The following is an 18,895-nucleotide window of genomic DNA, read 5'->3' as shown; positions in this document are numbered from 1 at the left end:
ATGTGGATCCCACCTTCTCGATTTCTCCGATACTGCCGGCGGTGCACTGTCGAGGTGGCAATTGGCACTCGTTGCTGTTCCACCTTCAGTAGCCCAACTGCAGAAGGATTCCCAGATAGTCCAGACAGGGTGTTCAATTGCCTAATGCCCTCTGCCTCCACAGCAGCTATTCCAAAAGCTCACCTGAGTCCTTTTGGGAAATAGCTGCTCCAGAGGAAATCTATGCCCAGAATACACGGGGCCTCTGGACCAGTAACAATCAGATGTTTCTGCCACTCCTTCCCAGTCAGGCTCACCTCAGCTTCCAACAGGGTCAACTGCTGGGACCCCCGTGTCACCCCAGCAATAGAAACAGGTTCTGCCCCCACATGTCCTGATGGCATTAGGGTATACTGCGCACCAGTATCTACCAAGGCTTCATATTTTTGTGGCTCTGATGTGCCAGGCCATCAGATCCACACCGTCCAAAAGATGTGATTTTCCCATGCCTCTACCTGGCTAGAGGCAGGGCCCCTCTAGCCCGGGTTATAATTTCCTCCCCAGGCATACATACTAGAGGTTCCTTCAAGGGGATCTGACGTATCATCTTCCCTTCTGTAATACCTGGCAGCTTGGTCACGGGAGGCTGAGGCTACCTTCACTTTGGCAGAACTCCCTCGGTTAGTGTTTTCCTCCTTGACTTTGTGCACCTGTGCTGCCAGGACAGAAGTGGGTTTCCCATCCCACCTTCTCATGTCTTCCCCATGGTCCCACAGAAAGAACCACAGGTCAGCTCATGGGGTGTACCCCCTCTCCCAAGCTGGGGGATATCAGGCTCTGACGTTGGGGCCTGTGGCTTGCAGTGGTGCCACACTGTTCTTCCTCGCCTCCTCCCTCACCTCCCTAATCTCCTCTTCAAACTCCTCCTTGAGGTCCTTAACCACAGCAGAGACATGGGCCTGCATCGGGCCATTGACCATACTCTCATAGTACCTGAGCCTGTTGGTGATGGAACCCACTGTCTTGCGGTTGTCCTCAGCATTAATCATTGCAATGATGGTGGTGTATTGTGATGGCCCTAGCTTTGCCAGGTTCCACGACATCTGCCCCGTGCACCTGACCTTGCTGGGGTCATTATCATGCTGTCTGTCCCTCCCAAAGAATACCTCTAATACTGCTACCTCTCTTAGCTGTTGGATCCTTTCCTCAATGGTCTTCCAGGGCATTCTATAATGGTGATCCTGCATTCTGTGTTTGTGAACAAACGTCTCTCTTACACCTGTTAAAAGTCGCTCCCAGAAAGAAAGGGGGCCTAGCTCCCTCACAAACACCTGATCAATACCCGCATCCTGGGTCAGGAACCCCAGATACCTTGCCTCACCAGTATCCAGTTGCACACCTGTGCCCATAAGGTCCCAAACCCAAAGCAGCCAGGTTGTATAAGCCTCTCGCCTCCATTGCACAATGTCTTTTTGCAGATTGTGGAGACTGTCGTACGACAGGGACTCAGCGATGATTTCAGGCTCTGGCCCCCCTGCTGGTTCCCCAGGGTCCCCATCATCATTAACTGGGCATACTGATTTGGTCTTACACTTCCTCCTCTACAGAGGAGTGACTGCTGCTGGGTGTGGGTCACTACTGGAGAATTATGTTTGGTCTAAAACTTTTAGATCATAACTCAGAAATCATAATGTTAAATCCTACAGTCAAGAATTCAACTGTACTTGCATTAAGCAAGTGATGATTTTAATGATGATGTAGGCTTTTAGTTGGTAATGACCCATTATTATAGCATAAGTTTGTAATATCACAGCAGTGTGTCCTGTGCAAACCACTAGAAAACAAAACTAAGATTATGAAATTGCACCAATAACTGTGGGAAGTACTTATAATATTACAGAATCCTTTTTTTTTGGAACCAATATATACAATTGAATGTAAAAATTTGGGAGGTAGTTTAGAATGAGAAAAAAGGCATTCTTTAGTATAGTCTGTAAATAAATAGAGTAGTATTTGCAAACAGGTGAAATATTTATAGAACATGGAATTTTTTATCAGGGCACTGCACCTTTCAAAGGCACTTATGCATACTGAGAAAAATTAGGTAACTAACACTGCCTTGAACACAGCAAAGCATAATTTAACCTCCGTATTTACAGTAATCAGGGTAGTTACTTTACATTTGAGATAATTTTATGCAACATTACTCCAAATTAAGGAGAAGCAAATGATTTGGCTTTGTTGCTTTTGTTGGATTGTGTCTGAAACTAATGGGAACAGGATTTTTATATGTTACCTTCAAAAAGTCCAAATATATCAGGAAGTAACAGCTGTAGATTTTTTTTCTTCTGACAGAAGAATACTTGCTGTCTAAGACATATCTAGAGCCTTATTTTCTTCTAGCCCTTGGTTTAGAAGCTGATTAGTTTTTTGACATACAGGCTTTTATTTCTGACTACAATGTGATCGCAATGACTGTCAGAAAAATAAAATAAGTTTTCTCGGCTTTTCTTGTTGTGGAGACATTTATGAGAGTAACAAAGCCTTCAAAATCAGAAAAAAGCAAGTGTTAGACTTCTCTGGGCAAAGTAGAAGTGCTAGCTACATGTGCTGAGCCAATACAAGAACCATGGAAAAGGGATAACGTAAAATATCCTGCCTCAATACAATATCAGTTTATATGGTTCTTGGCCCCACAGTGTAATGCAGATGTTTCTGCTGCAATCTTGTTGCCTTGGCTAAGCTGGTTGGTTAGAATAGGCTAAGAAAAATGTCCAAGGAGTCGTTTCAGGCTGAAGACATTCCTAAAGTTATGTGTGTTGGTGAACTTATGTTTGCACAACTATTCAGAGACTTACGACACAAAAGAGGAGTAGTTCAGGAAAGCTTGGGAAAATATTTCTCCGATTATCATCCTTACTATCTATTAACTATTTAATTCAATTTTATTGTGTCAGCTTTGGTAAAGCTTGCAAACATGTACGGATGCAGCAAACGGGCTAAGTGACTCCTTAGGCAGCCTGACAATTCATACCACAGCTGCTATTCCCAAGACTGTCAACAGAGCAAGACAGTCTGGGAAAGGAAGGCCAATTTAAGATTATATTTTCCAGGAAAGGGGACTCAGCAAAGATGTCCTGAGCCATTATAGTTAATCCCACAAGAAGTGGAAATAATTGAGATTTAGGTTCCAGGTAGTTTTTGAAGCATTGCTCTCTAGCACCCATTTTTTTTTCATCCTTTAAGAGCTCTTCATACCCTCTGTGATCATGTGGAAGGCAGCTAACACACCGTGCTAGGTAACAATTGCTCAGCTGGGCCCTGCTGTCTTTAACAAAATTATATCTTCACTAGAATCTCTAGACTAGTTGCTTCATAGAGATGAAAATAATATTCCTCTCTCTCTCACAATTCTTAAGGTGGAAAAAGTAGAAGGAAAAAAACAACTGAAAGTCAAATGAAGAATAAATTACAATAATCAGCAAAAGATCTCTGAAAAATATGGCATCTTTCTTTGGACATTTGTATGCTTTTCATGGAATATAAGGTGCAACCACTTCATGGCCAAATGAGTCTCATTTGCTTTTACTACAATACCAAAGATGTTGTACTTGGCTAACCACATTCATGTCCATATAACCAAAAGAAGATAACATCTATTTATATCCAGAACATAAAATCAGATGCTGAAAAGACTACATGAAAATTTGAATTAAAGACACAGAAACACAGTGGGGAAGGAGCTAGGATTGGAAAAAAAGAAAAGGTGGTCTTCCTCCCAACACTTATCAGGTTTGTTCAAAGTACAAGAAGTGAAGGGAATCCGTTACTCTTCAGGAAAAAAAGAAATGGGAAAAAGAAAAAAAAAAGATTTAACTTGAGATTTAGTTTACATTGCTATGTAGTCATCCCTACATGCAACAAAGTTCTATTGAAGTAACATATTTTTGCATTTCTTATTATCTGTTCTACATCAAACATCCTTTTAAAACTTTCTTCTTTATATTTTAAATGGATTCATTTTAAAATCTTTTTTTTATCATTCTAATTTGCATAATGATGTCAGATGAACTCTATCAAAGAACTACTTTACATTTTAAATGAAAAATACAAAGTAGAAAAATGATTAAAGGTTGACATCAGCTGGTGGCTCCTTATCTAAAGATTTCTAAAACTGCTGTAGAGTGTCTGTCTTTGTGCATCTACCAACTTTATCTCTGCATAAGAAGTGTAGTAGGAAATAGTGTTCTCTGATGTGGTCTGTCCAATGCTTTATAAATTTTAACAGAAAATCCTTGAATTTGTGTAATTTTCCTTCAGTGCCAATTCCTATTAATCTTCTTTACTCTTCACAGTAATCCTACCTTTTAAAATCCAATTTTCTTACAAAGCAACAGACACTTATTCCTGTAGCTAGTTTCAATTAATGCCAAAAGAAGCAGTAAGAGACCTACAACAGCAGCATCCCATTTTCAGTACACTGCTTCACATATGCAAATGGCTATGCAAATTTTGTCCTGCAGAGGTCATAAGAACCCAATCAATCAATCAATGTGTTTGATTTTCATTTTTAGTGGTGTCAAAAGCTATCTGAAAACTAGCAGGAAATGAATGACAGTGATCTGGGTTTCTGATTTAAAGAAAGAAAATATTTTAGAATAAGTATTAAATAGTAGCAGTGATAACTGTAGAATTTTTCCTTATTTTTGCCTAGAGCAAATAACACTTCCAATGTATTATGGATACACCAGACATTATTTTTCTATTTCCATATTTCTAGATATGTTTTCTCCTTTAACATCTGTGAAACCTCGTTTTGACAGATATAACAGCACTGAAGTATGATACATAGTCTCCCTGAAAACCAAATATACATCAGTATACTTGGCAACTACTGAGATATTTTAGGTGAACATAACTATTTCCTCTCTAAAATTCATCATTAGGATGCATGGACTAGTACTGCCAGTTATGTGTGGACTGAGATGCAGGGGGAGGAAAAAAAGTAGGAAGAATTAAATGTATTTGTACGTGCTTGCAGATTTATAATTTTTGTATTACAAATAGCTTAAGGGCGAAGAAGACTGAGATAATTTTTCCCTAAGAGGGGACTCTTCAAGTCTAAGAAAGGGAATACTTAAAAAAATTAACTTGGTTGCACTTATATTTTAATAAACACATTATTTTTGGAAGTTTTCATTGGGAAGCTGTGACAAAAGATAAACCTTCCACTTATTATCCTGCCAATGTCATTATATAAGTAATGCTTACAAGTGTTAATGTATGAGTCATCAATAAAACGTTTCCTGAAATGCTACCTTCTGCACTCCTTGTGATAATCTCAAGGAAAGTGAACTTTGCAATTACAGTTCCAAACATTCAGCATCTTTATTTTTCAATGCTGTTAAGAATGATGAAGAACAGCTTTCAAACTTCACTAGCATATTTATTTGCTTGCTTGTTTGTATGTTTAATTATTAGCAAAGCATCCCACAGCGGGCAAGGAAGGGCTGAAAATCTTCACATTATAGCCCCTGTTTTTAAGGAACTTAAAAAAATTAAAAAGATGACTCTGTTCTTGGTGTATAAGGTCATTTAATTATGAAACCACTGGTAGTCTGCACAAGAGACACACTAGAAAGGGTTAGTGCTTATTTAGTATGTTTCTGAGAAGAAAGCTTTTCAGACACAGCCTTGGTCGCTAACCTCACACAGAAACAGGCCCTGCCTGGAAATGGCCTTTGTACATTGAACAGGTGCACTCTGTTGAGCTGGAGTCACGAATACCTGTACAGTGCTGATAGGCGTACCTGTACCTCACAGGTGTAACTTACCTTACAGGTGTACCTGTACCTTACAGGTGTATCTGTACCTTACAGATGTACGTTACCTTACAGGTGTACCTGTACCTTATAGATGTACCCGTACCTTACAGATGTACCTGTGCCTTGCAGGTGTACATTACCTCAGGTATCCCTTACTTTATAGGTGTACCCGTACCTTACAGGTGTACCTGTTACGATACAGGTGTACCTTACCTTATAGCTGTATCCATACACACATTAGCATGTCAGATAACTGAGCCCAAGAAGCCAAACAGCCACAGCACCATTGCCTCTCTGGCATGAAATGTTCTGCCTGCTGCCGGGACCAGAGGAGACCTCAATCTCCACATGGCATTAAATTGGTCTGTGAAGATGTCCCCTTCCCTGTCATACGTCCACTGGCCATAGTGACTTCCATGAGTGGGGAGCTGAACTACTTTATTATGTCCAACTTAAAGAAAGGCAGGGAATGATAAGGTTTGGTTTGCAACTGAATTCCTGTTGGTATTTACATGGATGACTTGAGTGAAATGAGTTTTGACTGGGCTTTCAATCTATCACAAATTGTCAAAAAAAAACTTACCATGCTGCTATTATTCCTTTTTAACTATTTTCAGTTTACTAGAAATTTGGGGTTTTTACTGGAAATCCTAAGAGGGAGCAGGGTGTTTGTAACAGGCTTCAGCTGGAAGCAGCAAAGGCAATGAGAAGGTGAAATGCAATTCACAACTGTAATTACATCCCCTCACCACAGTCCCACTGGCAGCCTATGAGGTTAGTATTCCACACCTTACATGCTAGAGGTTTTAAACTGGGTACGCATGAAACACAGAGGGGAAAGTCTATTTCACCTTTCAAGAGTGTTTTATCATCTGGTTATATACCTGCAACCGTGGATGTCCTCAGATTAACTCGAGGCATTAGGCTGCTATAATTGGAATTGTAGATTACTCACAGGACTAACTCTTTAGCAGAGCTTTCTGAGAAGATTCCTATTTTGAGAAAACGGAAGCCTACATGTGAAAAATATATTTTATGCTTAGAAGACCGTATTAGATGACTCAAGTTTTCCATAATGAGTTTCTCTAGATTTAGATCAACTGTAAAATAGTCCCTAAACTATATGGTTTTTAAAAGCTTCAGCAATAGAAGTCATAACAATTTTAAACTGTAAAAGTCCACTATTAAACCATGGTTAGAGCAGGAAAAAATCAGGTCATAAAAGTCAGCTGGGGGAAGCATGGGAGAAGGTTCAAGTTTGCCAACCATCTAATTATAACAGCACTTCTGTATGAAGGGTACTTTTAAGAGAAAGGAAATCATTTCCATCAAGAAGTTTTGTATACTCTGCCACTCACTGGGATAATGACCCCTTTATTAGAAAGCAAAATCCAGAAACAAATGCAGTAGAAAAGGAAACAAAATTTTGATCTTCATACCTCAGAAGCTGTTAAAGTACTGAAGGAACTGAATGCAATCAAAAATGACCAGATTATTTCTGAATTTGTGCATTATGCACTTGCATCCATTAATTTCTGTGGCTTGGAGATGAAAGATTCTCATCTGTTTAATACAGCAGAGTGCCTAAATGTTCTGCATAATGTCACAGGCCCCTTTTTTGTACAATAATAGTTGCCATTTCAGAGCCCACAGTGTGATACCCTCAGTCAGCCATCCATTGGCCACTCTTCACGCATTGGTACTTAACTAAAAACTTCTCTGGATCAAATCCTACATTTTTTGCCAAAAATCCTGGGGTAGAGAAAAATCTGTAGAAAGGTTATAGAACAAAAAGTGAGTATACGGAATAAAGAGATCCTCCTATTTTATCTCATCAACAACATGCAACAGTCTTTTTTTCCTGCCCTAAGAAGCTGTCTGTTGCCACTTTATTCTCATCTTAATCACATAAAAAACATCACAGCCATGTACTTGAAATGCGTTTGATTGATGCTACTTGTTTCTAAAAGTATTCCTTAAACATAGTGGCCATTTGTCTTGGTAATAAATGAAAAAAAATTCAAATTTATGAAAACAGAGTGCCTTTAACAATGCGAGGAAAAGAAAAGGAATACAATCATTATACTGAATAGAGATTAAAATACGGCAAATCTGTAAAGCTCTGTAAAAAGTTGCCATGGGCACAGGAGCTAAATCTTGCATCTTACATCTTAAATTGCTCCTTCCCATTTTTTTCTGAATAAAAATATCTGTTGGTCTAGAATATGCCAGTGTTAGTTTCATTTGCCTGACATCCTTCCCTAGCAAGGTTGATCTTCTCAATATCTAACATACCTTTACAAATGCTCACAGGCTATTGATCAGCATAGATTTCTGAGCTTTGCTGCACTCTGGCTTGATTCCCAGATGCTCTATTGTTTAATACCTATTGCTCTACTCTGTTTTCTTGGGACTTTATTTCCTCATTTTTCTTTTAGCTTGGGAACTGATCTAAAGGTTGGGATGTCCTTGCTGTAACCACAGTTCAACTCCACATTACATGGAAAGCTGGAATTTTCAGTAAAACTAGTTATGAAACACCTGAAAAAAAGGGATATCTGTAGGGACTGGTAGAGGTGTCATACTAAGACACCATCTGGACATATATGGCCTTCTCTGACAAAGGGACTGCATTCCAACCACCCAGTTTGTTTAACCAAACAGGTCACCCCTCATTGGTCTGGTATCTGTGACCCCAAGAATTATAAAATACAGACAAGGGAGAAGGAAGTGGGGGGGAATGCTTTCTCCTGTCTTGACTTTACAGCCATACCCTGCAGTCCCCCAAGGATGTGTTCCTGAAAGTTGTGATGGTCAGCAATATGATGGGCAATGAAGCGGTTTTCCTGCAAGACTGACTTCCTGGTCATTACCCTGCTTTCCCATTCTTTAGCCTGTGTTGATCTTAGCTCATCTGAGGAAGACAAGGATGAAGACAAAAGTTCAGAAAGATGCAGCAAAAAAGTTCCTGATAAAAGAGGGAGTTCAGTCACAGAGATGAGGCAGCTGAGATCTTTGAGGACGGTGATTCTGAAAGCTGTGCTGAAAAGGCAGTGTGTTCTCCAGCTGACAATCCTGGTGCAGCTCTTCATGCCTCTCTGTTCTTGATGCTATACATACAGCCCATCTACATTTAAAACGCATATTAAGTCCCTCCAAGCATCTATCCTCTACTTCTCATGAAAGCAGTTGCTTTAATATCTGGCAGCTTAACCACTTCATGTACAGGTGATGAACAGCCTGCAGAGCAGGGTGACACAACTCTGTAACACCAGATAGAGAAGCACCAAATAACCGATGGTTCCTATTTTAAGTCTTTGGCCATTGCCACAGCAAAGAGTGAGCAAATGCTCTTTCTGTAACCTGCTTTGATTCCACTCTCCTCACTTTTACATTAATCCACAATCTGAAGGTCTCAACAAATCTGAAGGTTTCATGGTACTGCAGAGTGTGTGCCCCAGGCCACACAGCATCACAATGAGTGGAGGGCTCAAGGTGGCCAGCTCCAGGACCTTACAAGCATGAGGCGGTGCTCAAGACAGACCTAGAAAAGGGTGCTACACAGAAGTACCAGATGACTGTGTGTTCAGCCTTGTCTGTACTACTAAGGAAAATATATCTTGTCTGTCTGGGAGCCAGCTACATTACAGAGAGCTGATTGCAATCATAAGCAGTTATTGCAGTAGAAAGGAGGGTAAATTAGAAGTGTAGCCTGGAGAAACTGCTTGACCATTCAGTAGTATTTGGTCTTGTGACTTGTACACTGCATGTGAACTGATCATCTGAGTTGTTTTCCTCTCTGCCACACATTCAATATAGTATTCTGAGAAAATAAATTTAAATCCATTTATATACACTGCCCTTCATCTTCAGTTAAGTACGGACCGTATTTCCCCTTTGTCTAACATTGTTGTAAGAACTTATTAACTTTGAGCACACCAACGTTTTCATATGCTTATATACAAGCACAGGATAAGCAACAAATAGAAGAATAACCAGTGAACTGGAAATTACACCTCTTTTTAAGAATTGCTTCTTGACTTTTTTTTAAGTGCTCTAGAAGGTACTAACAAAAATCCTAATGCAAACCCTCAAAGCACAGTCCCACTTCTTTACCTCTAGTGCACCTTTATGGCAAACCTGTCCACAAGAGCAGTTTTGGGAGCATAGCACAAAGAAGAGCCTGCAGGCTACAACTCACTAACAAAGCAGTTGTATGAGATTAAAAAAAATAAAGAAAAGAAGGTTTACCTGATTCAGATCAAAGATATCAAACACTCGTTTAATGTATAGGTCTCCCTCTGGATCCAGCCCTTGAAGGCCCAAAAGCTTCTTGAATTCGTGCAGACTAAGCAGCCCAGATGGACATTCTCTCATAAATTTGCTGTAATAATGGTGCATCTCTGCAGGGGCATCTTGCAAGGGTGATGATTCTTGGGAGCCCATGTTGTTACACAGTAAGCGTCCCTTTTAGTCTGTTCACATTTCTATCTCCCAGGTTCAAAGTCTTGCTCATAACAACCACTCGGGTTAATATGGCTTTTAAATGGCCACGTTAAACATCTTACACGTAAGTCTCTATTTTTATTTAGTGCCTATCTCTACTCATGAGATTACCTTTAATGCCCATGTCTAAAATAGAAGGGATTTCAAATTGTGGCTAAAGTAGAAGCAAAGAGCACCATAGTCAAATTATAGTTCATCACTCTCCCACTGACTACAAACATATCTGTTACAAAAAGAGGATATTCTAAAAGTGATTGATTTTGAATTATATACAACCCATTAGCAACACATAAGAGTCTAATCCTGGAATAGCTGTAAGGAATAGCTATAATTTTTGCGGCAAATAAGGATGGAAAAGGTTGTCAGTGCAAACAGAAATGACTATTATTACATCCTCTTTGCTGTAAGTGGATTAAGCCTTTCTAAAAATTGAGCCCTTTGGACTCCTCCTTGATGTACTTTTTATCATAAATATGCTGTGTGGGATCTTGTATTTGTGTGCAAATCGCATCCTATTTCTTCCCTCTCAGCATGGGTTTCCAGATATAACATACAGTTTTGGTCATCAGCCTTGTCACAGAACTTGACTGAAAGAGGAATCTTTTACAGTAACTTCCTTAAGAGGAATCGACTTAGTCTGGTAAATAAATTAAAAACAGGTTTGCTATTGGTCAGTGCTGTAGTCCTGCTTTTTATTTTACAGCTTTCAGGAGCTGAATTCCTTCTTCCTTCATAAGCTCAGGGAAGGGGTTAGGTATCAGTAATACTTCTGTACTGATTAGTACAGAAGTCCTTTTCTACAAGGAGATGAGTGGCTCAGGAGCCTTACTATAGGACAAAGAAATGTGGAGCTATAAATATCAGTGTAAACATATAGGATTTTAGTGACTCAGAAACAAGGCACTGCCATTCATCCTTTTCATTTATAATCACACAGTGGAGTTAAAGAGCACAGTCCTGTGAGGTGGTGAGTGCCCATGAAAAATGGCAATCATCCTCCAGCCCGACTTCAGCCAGAGAGCAATCAATATCTTATAGGATCAGGTCAGTTTCTGAGAGGGACTCCCATACTCCTTTGCTACAGCTCTCCACAAGGACACCAATAAGTTTATCATCATATACTTCAAAATATGGCATACAAGTAAGAAAGCTTGAACACTTTCCAGGTGCCCATGAACCTCTGAAAATCAAACAGAAAGACACAGACATTGCCATCAGTTTAGCCAAAACTTGGTTCAGTAGGCAAAGAACATAGAGCAAAGTCGGATTGTCAGTGTGTTGCCTTTCCTCCAGAGACCGCGTCTGAGCCCTAGAGATGCTGTGTGGTCGCAGTGATGAGGGAGAATGGAAACACACCCTGTGCAGGCATTTCATCTGCAGATGTGTGCTGGCTAGAACAGTGAGGGTGAATGAAGAGGATGCGAGGACAAGGGAGGTGAAAGGAAAGCAGACAAACCTCTTGACTATGCACAGTCTGACAATAATCCTGAATTTTCTTCTTCAGCCATCATGCCCTGCTCTTTAAGGAATGACCAATGATTGTGTCAAACAGCAAAGACAGGTGTTGTGGTTTTATCCCAAGCAGCAACTAAGTACTGTAGACAGCTGTGCTCTCACTCTCACTCTCACCACCCCCACCCTCCCCCTGGTGGGATGGGGAGGAGAATAGGAAAAAACTAGTAAAACTCATGAGTTTAGACAAGAATGGTTTATTTATATTTATATAAATGAAATAAAATAAATAACTACTACTACTACTATTACTACTAATAATAATAATGTGAGAGAGGAATAAAACCCAGCAAAAACCAGTGTAGTACAATACCATTACTCACCATCTGCTGAGCAATGCCCAGCCCCTCCCAGCCAGCTCCCCTTAGTTTATATACTGAGCATGACATTCTATGGTATGGAGTGTCCCTTTGGCCAGTTTGGGTCAGCTGTTCTGGCTGTGCTCCCTCCCAGCTTCTTGTGCACCTCCTCAGTGGCAGAGCATGAGACACTGAAAAGTCCTTGACTTAGGATAAACACTACACAGCAACAACCAAAGCATCAGTGTGTTATCAATATTGCTCCTACTAAATCCAAAACACAGCATTGTACCAGATACTAGGAAGAAAATGAACTCTATCCCAGCTGAAGACAAGACAACAGAGTACCAGGAACAAGACTTAAGCAGGCTGCAAATTTGACATGATATGGTTAGGTTAAGAACTGTCCATCAATAACTCACCCAGTGCTAGTCATCCTTCCTCTTTTCTCTCTTTCACTCAGGCAATGACAGCTCTCTCCCATCTCTTCACATGACCTTGTGCAGACACTGGTCACAGGATTTCACTTAGGCACAGGGAACTTGGGAGTTGCTCACACATAACTGATCCCCCTCCACTCCCTCCTCTTTTCTCCCCCTCAAAAAATCCACACACTACTTCTGCTTGTTGCTTCCAGATAGCAAGTCTTGGGGAAGTGTACCCACAGTGATTGAGACACAGGAGAGACTGCTGCACTGCCTTAAAGAAGGGCCTTTTTGTCAGATTTTGTACATTCTAGCAAAAGACTTACAAGAGAATGTTAAGTTAAAGTTGGAATGCTTTTAAAGTAATACCTATTGTCAGAATCCCTTTAGCTTAATAAGAATAACTAAAATACCTGTAAAGACAGCAAAAATGCCTGGGTAAAAAATCATCTGATTTATAGCTCAATCTCACAGCATCTCTCACCCCTAGAAGGGAACTAGAACAGTATATATTGGTTGATATAACACCTGACATAAAAAGAAAGGTGAGTTTTATGGGGCACAAAAAGACTAAAATTTGTAACCCTCTGCATAGTTTGACGACACTTAATGAGCTGCAGACAAAGCATGTGCTGAGATAGTAGAAATTCTATAGAAATCACCCGTTGCAGAAGCCAAAGGCATCAGAGCATTTCTATTTATAAATAAAAATAGAAAAATTGATAACAATGTGGAGCTGAACTGAATAAATTAATATAGGAAAGCCATTTCAAAGAATGCTGAAAAAATGGCTGTAGAAACTAGTGTGTGTATAGGAAACCCAGTGAAAAAATTCCTAATGAGCTATATGTACCAAACTAAGCTGATTCTAGAAGATGAAGATAAAATTATCTATCTGAAGATAAAAGTATCTATTGAGATGCCAAGAAGCTTTCTGGAATCTGTACAATATTCTGGGAATAAAAAAGCCCCATACAAACAGGCAACAGTGGGACTATGCACTTACACCAAAAATGACAGTCCTGTAATAAAAGATTGCTGGTTCAAGGACAATCAATGCAACAACGTGGGCACACATAAAATGCACATTGCAGGTAAAGCAAAACTGTCTCTGTAGGGAACCATGAGAAAAAAAAGATCAGTTTCCTTAGTTCTGCTCTGAAAATGACATAAAAGCTCTTAGTTTTAGAAGGGGTCACGTAATTTAGATTTCTTTAGAAGTGAAAAAAGGTAGTTTTTTGATGGAGGTTGAGAATAGAGTTTGAGCCTTTAAAAAAAAAAACAAACCACATCACAACAAAACAAAACTTCTCAGCAGGGTGATCAGGAGCTAACTTGATATATAAAAAAGCAGAAAAATAAAATAATAAAGATGACATTCTCTTTCTCTTGGGTATTGTGAAAACAGTGGTACCTTGGCAGTAGGCAGGCAGCCCTGTGCTGTGAAACAAGGAGGCCACACTGATATCCACGCTGATAGATGCAGCTGAACGCTACCTCTTTGAAGTGTAATACAAAAAAGAGAAGTGCTATCGCTCGAAGTGGCAAATGCCAAGTTTTACATGTATTTGAATAAAAAGCTTATCTACAGATTTTTGTCTAAATTTATGTCATCTTTGCCAATTAAATTTTTGTATCTGCTCCAGCTCAATCCAGCCCCACTTTCTGTTTCCTTCCTCAGCAATTTCTGTGTGCCATTTTCTCTGAAAACAGCCACTTTTCTCTCGAGTTACTGAGTTCATGCTTCTATACTTTGCCCCATTTCTCTCTCTCCATCCTGTTCTTCCCAGCACCCCGTTGCCATTGGATGCTGGATCCTACCAGTGCTGGGTGCGCATGGAGATCTGCCACTGCTCATTTCAGTTGCAGAGGGGAGCTGTGTCGGCAGGACCAGAGGAAGCAAGGTTGCAGGCATTCCCACGTCCCTGACTTTAGAGCATGGTTTCCTTCCCCTTATCCTGCCATCTCCCTCTGGTAGCAGCCTTGCCAGCTCCCCATAGACATGTGGCCACTCATCATCTGTAGCCAACTTCAGAGTCCATTTATGTCTCTTAAGGTAGATGCAACCTACCTCCCAGCTCAAGCAGACCTGGGTGAGGTGTTTTCAGAGAGACTACCTAACCAGTCCAAATGAAAGAGAGTCATCTGGACAAGACACAAAATTTTGGAAAGAGAAGGTTATCTTTCCAGAAGAGCTGGAACGGCCTATCCCAGTCAGAAAATTTATCTATGAAGGCTTTAAGTGTTTAGGGTTTTTGCTTTTTTGTTGTTTGCTTTTTTTTTTTAAGATCCAAACTGTTAGGTCCCAACCATCACCATCTTCTCCCTATGGACCACTCTGCAGTTTTCTAACTATTTGAATGAGTGTTTAGCTTCTCAGTTCTGCATTTCTTCTCCTATGCATGATACAAGGAGGAAGACCAAGCTGGCCTTTCTTTCTTTTATCTTCATCAGAATGCAGGTTGCTTTTAAGGGCTGTATTCCTCTCCTTTATAAACCAGAAAGATTTTGCCCCAATGAGACAAATTTCTAGTAGGACACAACCCCTAATCTCTCTGTCTGACATGAGAGGACTCACAAATTCTTGCTAACTCAAGCATGGAGATGGGGAAAAGAGAGGTCACTGCTGCTTTCTGTGGTGTTTAAACCCTGGCACCATTGTGGGACACACAATTGCTGAATTACTCTCTCACTGAAAACACTCATCAAGCACTGGCCCAACTTTGCTAGTTCACAGCCACATTCCTTGTGTGCCTGCTACTATAGTTCTACAAACAATTAACTCCTTAAGTTGTTGTATAGCCTTAAAACTGAAAAAGAAGGCAGTGACCATTAAAACAATACATCTATAGGAGCCTATTATGTCTGATTTCTTTTTGTACTACTGCTACATTATTGCTGATGCGGAGATTATGAGTATAGCTCAATGATACACGTCTTGGTGATGAGAAAGTCAACTGTGCTTATCTTAGTTGTGCAGAGCCTGGTCTAGGAGCTTTTTTTTTGTCATTAACCCAATGACAGATGTAATTTTGTGGGAGTTGTTAGCCACACATGCTACAGTGCACCCGTATCTATAAATAACCAGCAAACCATGCAGAATGAAATAACAAGTCTTATCCTTCCCACAGAACCATTTGTAGCACGGTTCCTTTAGTTTTAATGATTATGGGAAGTGCTCTGAGATACCAACTTTACATTTTGCATTTGGAGTTCATGACTTAACACAACAAGGACCCACTGATGAAGCTGTTGTTTTCATCAGGGTTTCTAGTTGCCTTTGTCAGGAGGATAAATCAGGAATACTTTCTTTCAGTAGCTATTTTGAATTCACTGATTTTCCTAAACTCAGAGTGGGCAAGAGCTTGGCCTGCACCTTCTCTGGTAGGCATCAGGGAACTGCAAGGTGGACTAACAATCCCTGCTAATGCTAACATGCTACGTTTCAGTGGTCTTGTTAGAAATGAAGGGAAAGGGTTCTCTCATCCAGGGAAAATCTGAGAGGCCAGTGAAATGTCCTGGCTCCAACCGGGACAAATAACAAGAAAAGCAATCATGGAACTTTTCCATGCTGATGAACTAGTTGGGAGGATCCCCAGAAATCTTCATGTTAATGGTAATAGTTCCAAATTAATGCTCATCCCAACATTTTAATGCCACAGGCTGTTTTCATGAAGGATTTCAGCTTAGACAAATTGGATTTTTCCAGTTAATAATGCTACATATAGATCCTTAAACAACTCTAAATCCTGGCTTCCTGTTTTTATCTGCCTACACAGCACAGCTATTTGGAAGAAATTTTAATTTTTTTTTTTCTACTAGCAATAAAATCCCCTAAGTACCTTGGAAAAAGGAAAGCCAAGCCAATAGATTCATCAGCAAACATTTAATTAAAAGACGAGGCTGACTTCCCTAATTAAATGCCGTTGTTTTGATTGGAGATGTTTTCCTTCCTGGTGCCTGAAGTCTTTCCCAAGGTGAGCAGACACTGAGCCACTGGCATCTCCTAGTGGCCTGGGCTTGCAAGACAAGGGCTGGCGTTCTTGCTAAAGAGCACGGTGATATTTCTGTCCAGTAATCCCTGTTTCAGTGCTTTTCTGGGACACTGGAGAGGCCTTGTGGAGAGACACCTGGAGGGATCTTGTGGCTGCCACTGCCAGCCCCCTCTCCCTGTCACTGCAGAGAGCAAACAACCACATTTATTCCCGCATGTTGTTTCTGTCCAATTAGCAGCTCTCTTTCTGATGGAGAATGAATCTCTTGTTAAGATTTTAACTATCTTTTCAACACTTTTTCTCCACAACTGACATTTCAGTTACATAAGGGTTTCAATAAACGTACAAAGAAGGGATGAGGCACTATTTCCTCCTTCCAGTCCTTGAACATTTATTTCCATCTCTTTATACTTGTGCTTTGATCTTTTAAATTTTGCTTTTTGTTTTACATTTCACTTCTTTCTTCCTTCTCCTCAAAAGCTGTTATCTACTTATTCCTGTCTGTTCCTGTGTTTTTGACTGCACTTTTCCCACTCCATTTCTCAATTCTTGCTATTTATCTGCTTGAAGTACCAGAATCTTCTTTCTGATCTATGCAATAATTGAAGTCTTCCTTCCACTACCTAGCTTTAAAAGTTGTTTTTTATAAGAGGTGGATAGGGAAGTAAAACAGCTGTCTAACTCTTTTACGAGCTTTACAAATAAAAATAAAAATGGCAATGATAAAATAAAGAAGAAAACCAGAAAAGATTAATTGTAATTGTCTGACAATGCAGCTCTGAACAGAATTTACTTTAGAAATGGTGGGAAAGTAATTTTTAAAAAGGAGAGTGAAGACAAAAATATTCACGCAACCTACCAGTAGTGAAAGGGGAAAACCTGAGGGGTTTAAGGCTCTCATCCAGCCCTACCTCCAAGGAAACAAACTCATTTAGGAGATTTTTGAAGAGCTTGTCAATAGGCGGGTCCTTCCCTTTGTCTGGAGTGACCTTGACGTGTTCTCAGGTGCTTTTGCACGGACTCTCTTGAAGACAAAACATGTTATTTATGCTCATGTTGTATAAGAGCTTTTGCCAGGTTTGCAGCCTTGGTACTCTTGCTAAACTTCAAATAGACCATACCACATCATTAAAATTGGGGAAAAGTGTTCAGATCTGACAGAACTCTCTCACAGAGAAGATCAGGTTATTTAAATACAAACACTGGTGAAAATCACATGACAGCACCTGAAGAAAAGATGTAAATCAGAGCTAGTGAAATTCAGGAAGGGGACTTCTTACTGAAAACAGACTCCTCATGAATCTCCAATTAAAAGTACATACTTTGAATTAACACCACATCTAAGGCAAGCATGGGTATAAGTACTTTTCCTAATACAATCCTAAAGTTAAAAAGAACTAGCAACATGTCTTTATGTATATAATTCTGAAACTGTGGCGATCTGTTCACCCATTGCTTTTCCTATCCTGCATTGTTTCCCACCCTGTTCCTTGCCCCTAGCCCTTGCCACTCCCTCAGGCCCTCCCTATTGGTTCCTGTACCCCAACTCTGCCCATGTACCGCCCTGGAGCCCCCGAGAAAAGACCCCTGCACCTGGATCATGAGGTCTCTCTGCCTCTGGAGATCACGGAGACAAGATGTGATTAAAGTCTTCTCAAACCCTCATGGAGAGACCCTTCTCTGCCTCCTTTGCCATCACTGGTTGTAGCGCTGCTAGCTGCTGGAGCAAGAACTGCGGGGCTGTCCGAAATGGACTACAGGAGCGGGACCATGGTCACGCTGCCCTAAGCATCCCTGCTGAGCTCCCAGGAAAGCTGCAGCCTGCTAAGCTAAATCTAGCGACTACAAAAATGGTGCACCAATGTGTGGCATCTGAGAAGAGGTGCCCTGGAGAGCCTAATCGCCTTTGGGAAGCCATTTCCCTGACACAAAGCTTGTGTTTCAGTGAGACGACCAAAAGGACAGCCAGTAGCCTCTTGAGAAGAGTAGCACTCTTAAAAGATGTCTGGCAGTGATGGACCACATCAAGTGCCCTAATTTGATTCCCCATTCTGGAAAGCCCTGAAGAGGAGCCTGGTGGGCCTGGTAAAAAGAGTGTACCAGCACTCTTTGTACTGGTAAGCCTCAGAAGGGAGCTGGGTATTGCCTGGTTCGGGGGATCATTTTTCTTTTAAGTTTAATCCTTTTGCCTCGGTTTGGGTGGAGGGTTGGGGGTGGGTTCTTGTCAAGGTGAAGGAGGTCGCGCCTCATGTGAAGCCCTGGCAAGAAAAAACCTACTCCTAACAAGAGAAGATGCAAGTTCAGTGCCCCCAGTTTGGGAATTTAAAGATTCATGGGGCGGGGCGGGGGTTGGG

General features: G+C 40.6%; 1 protein-coding gene across 2 annotated transcripts in view; it reads right to left on the bottom strand.

Moving 5' to 3' along the window:
* The window catches only part of GUCA1C (guanylate cyclase activator 1C), a 40,332-nt gene that overhangs the window by 15,735 nt on the left and 5,702 nt on the right, over positions 1 to 18,895 (bottom strand). Inside the window, exon 1 of one of the 2 annotated variants that reach the window (XM_017731796.1) lies at positions 10,056 to 10,332. The exons of the other annotated variant lie outside the window; for it this stretch is intronic. Within the exon in view, the coding sequence (XP_017587285.1) occupies positions 10,056 to 10,250 (195 nt within the window). The 5' untranslated portion in view covers positions 10,251 to 10,332. Of the gene's footprint in view, positions 1 to 10,055; positions 10,333 to 18,895 lie in introns of those variants that run through there. 2 annotated transcript variants of the gene reach the window in all.

The sequence above is a fragment of the Corvus brachyrhynchos genome, unplaced genomic scaffold, assembly GCF_000691975.1.
Source record: "Corvus brachyrhynchos isolate BGI_N302 unplaced genomic scaffold, ASM69197v1 scaffold3, whole genome shotgun sequence".
NCBI lineage: Eukaryota > Metazoa > Chordata > Aves > Passeriformes > Corvidae > Corvus > Corvus brachyrhynchos.
The sequence above is the reverse complement of the archived record's forward strand: the minus strand, read 5'-3'. Positions and strand labels throughout refer to the sequence as shown.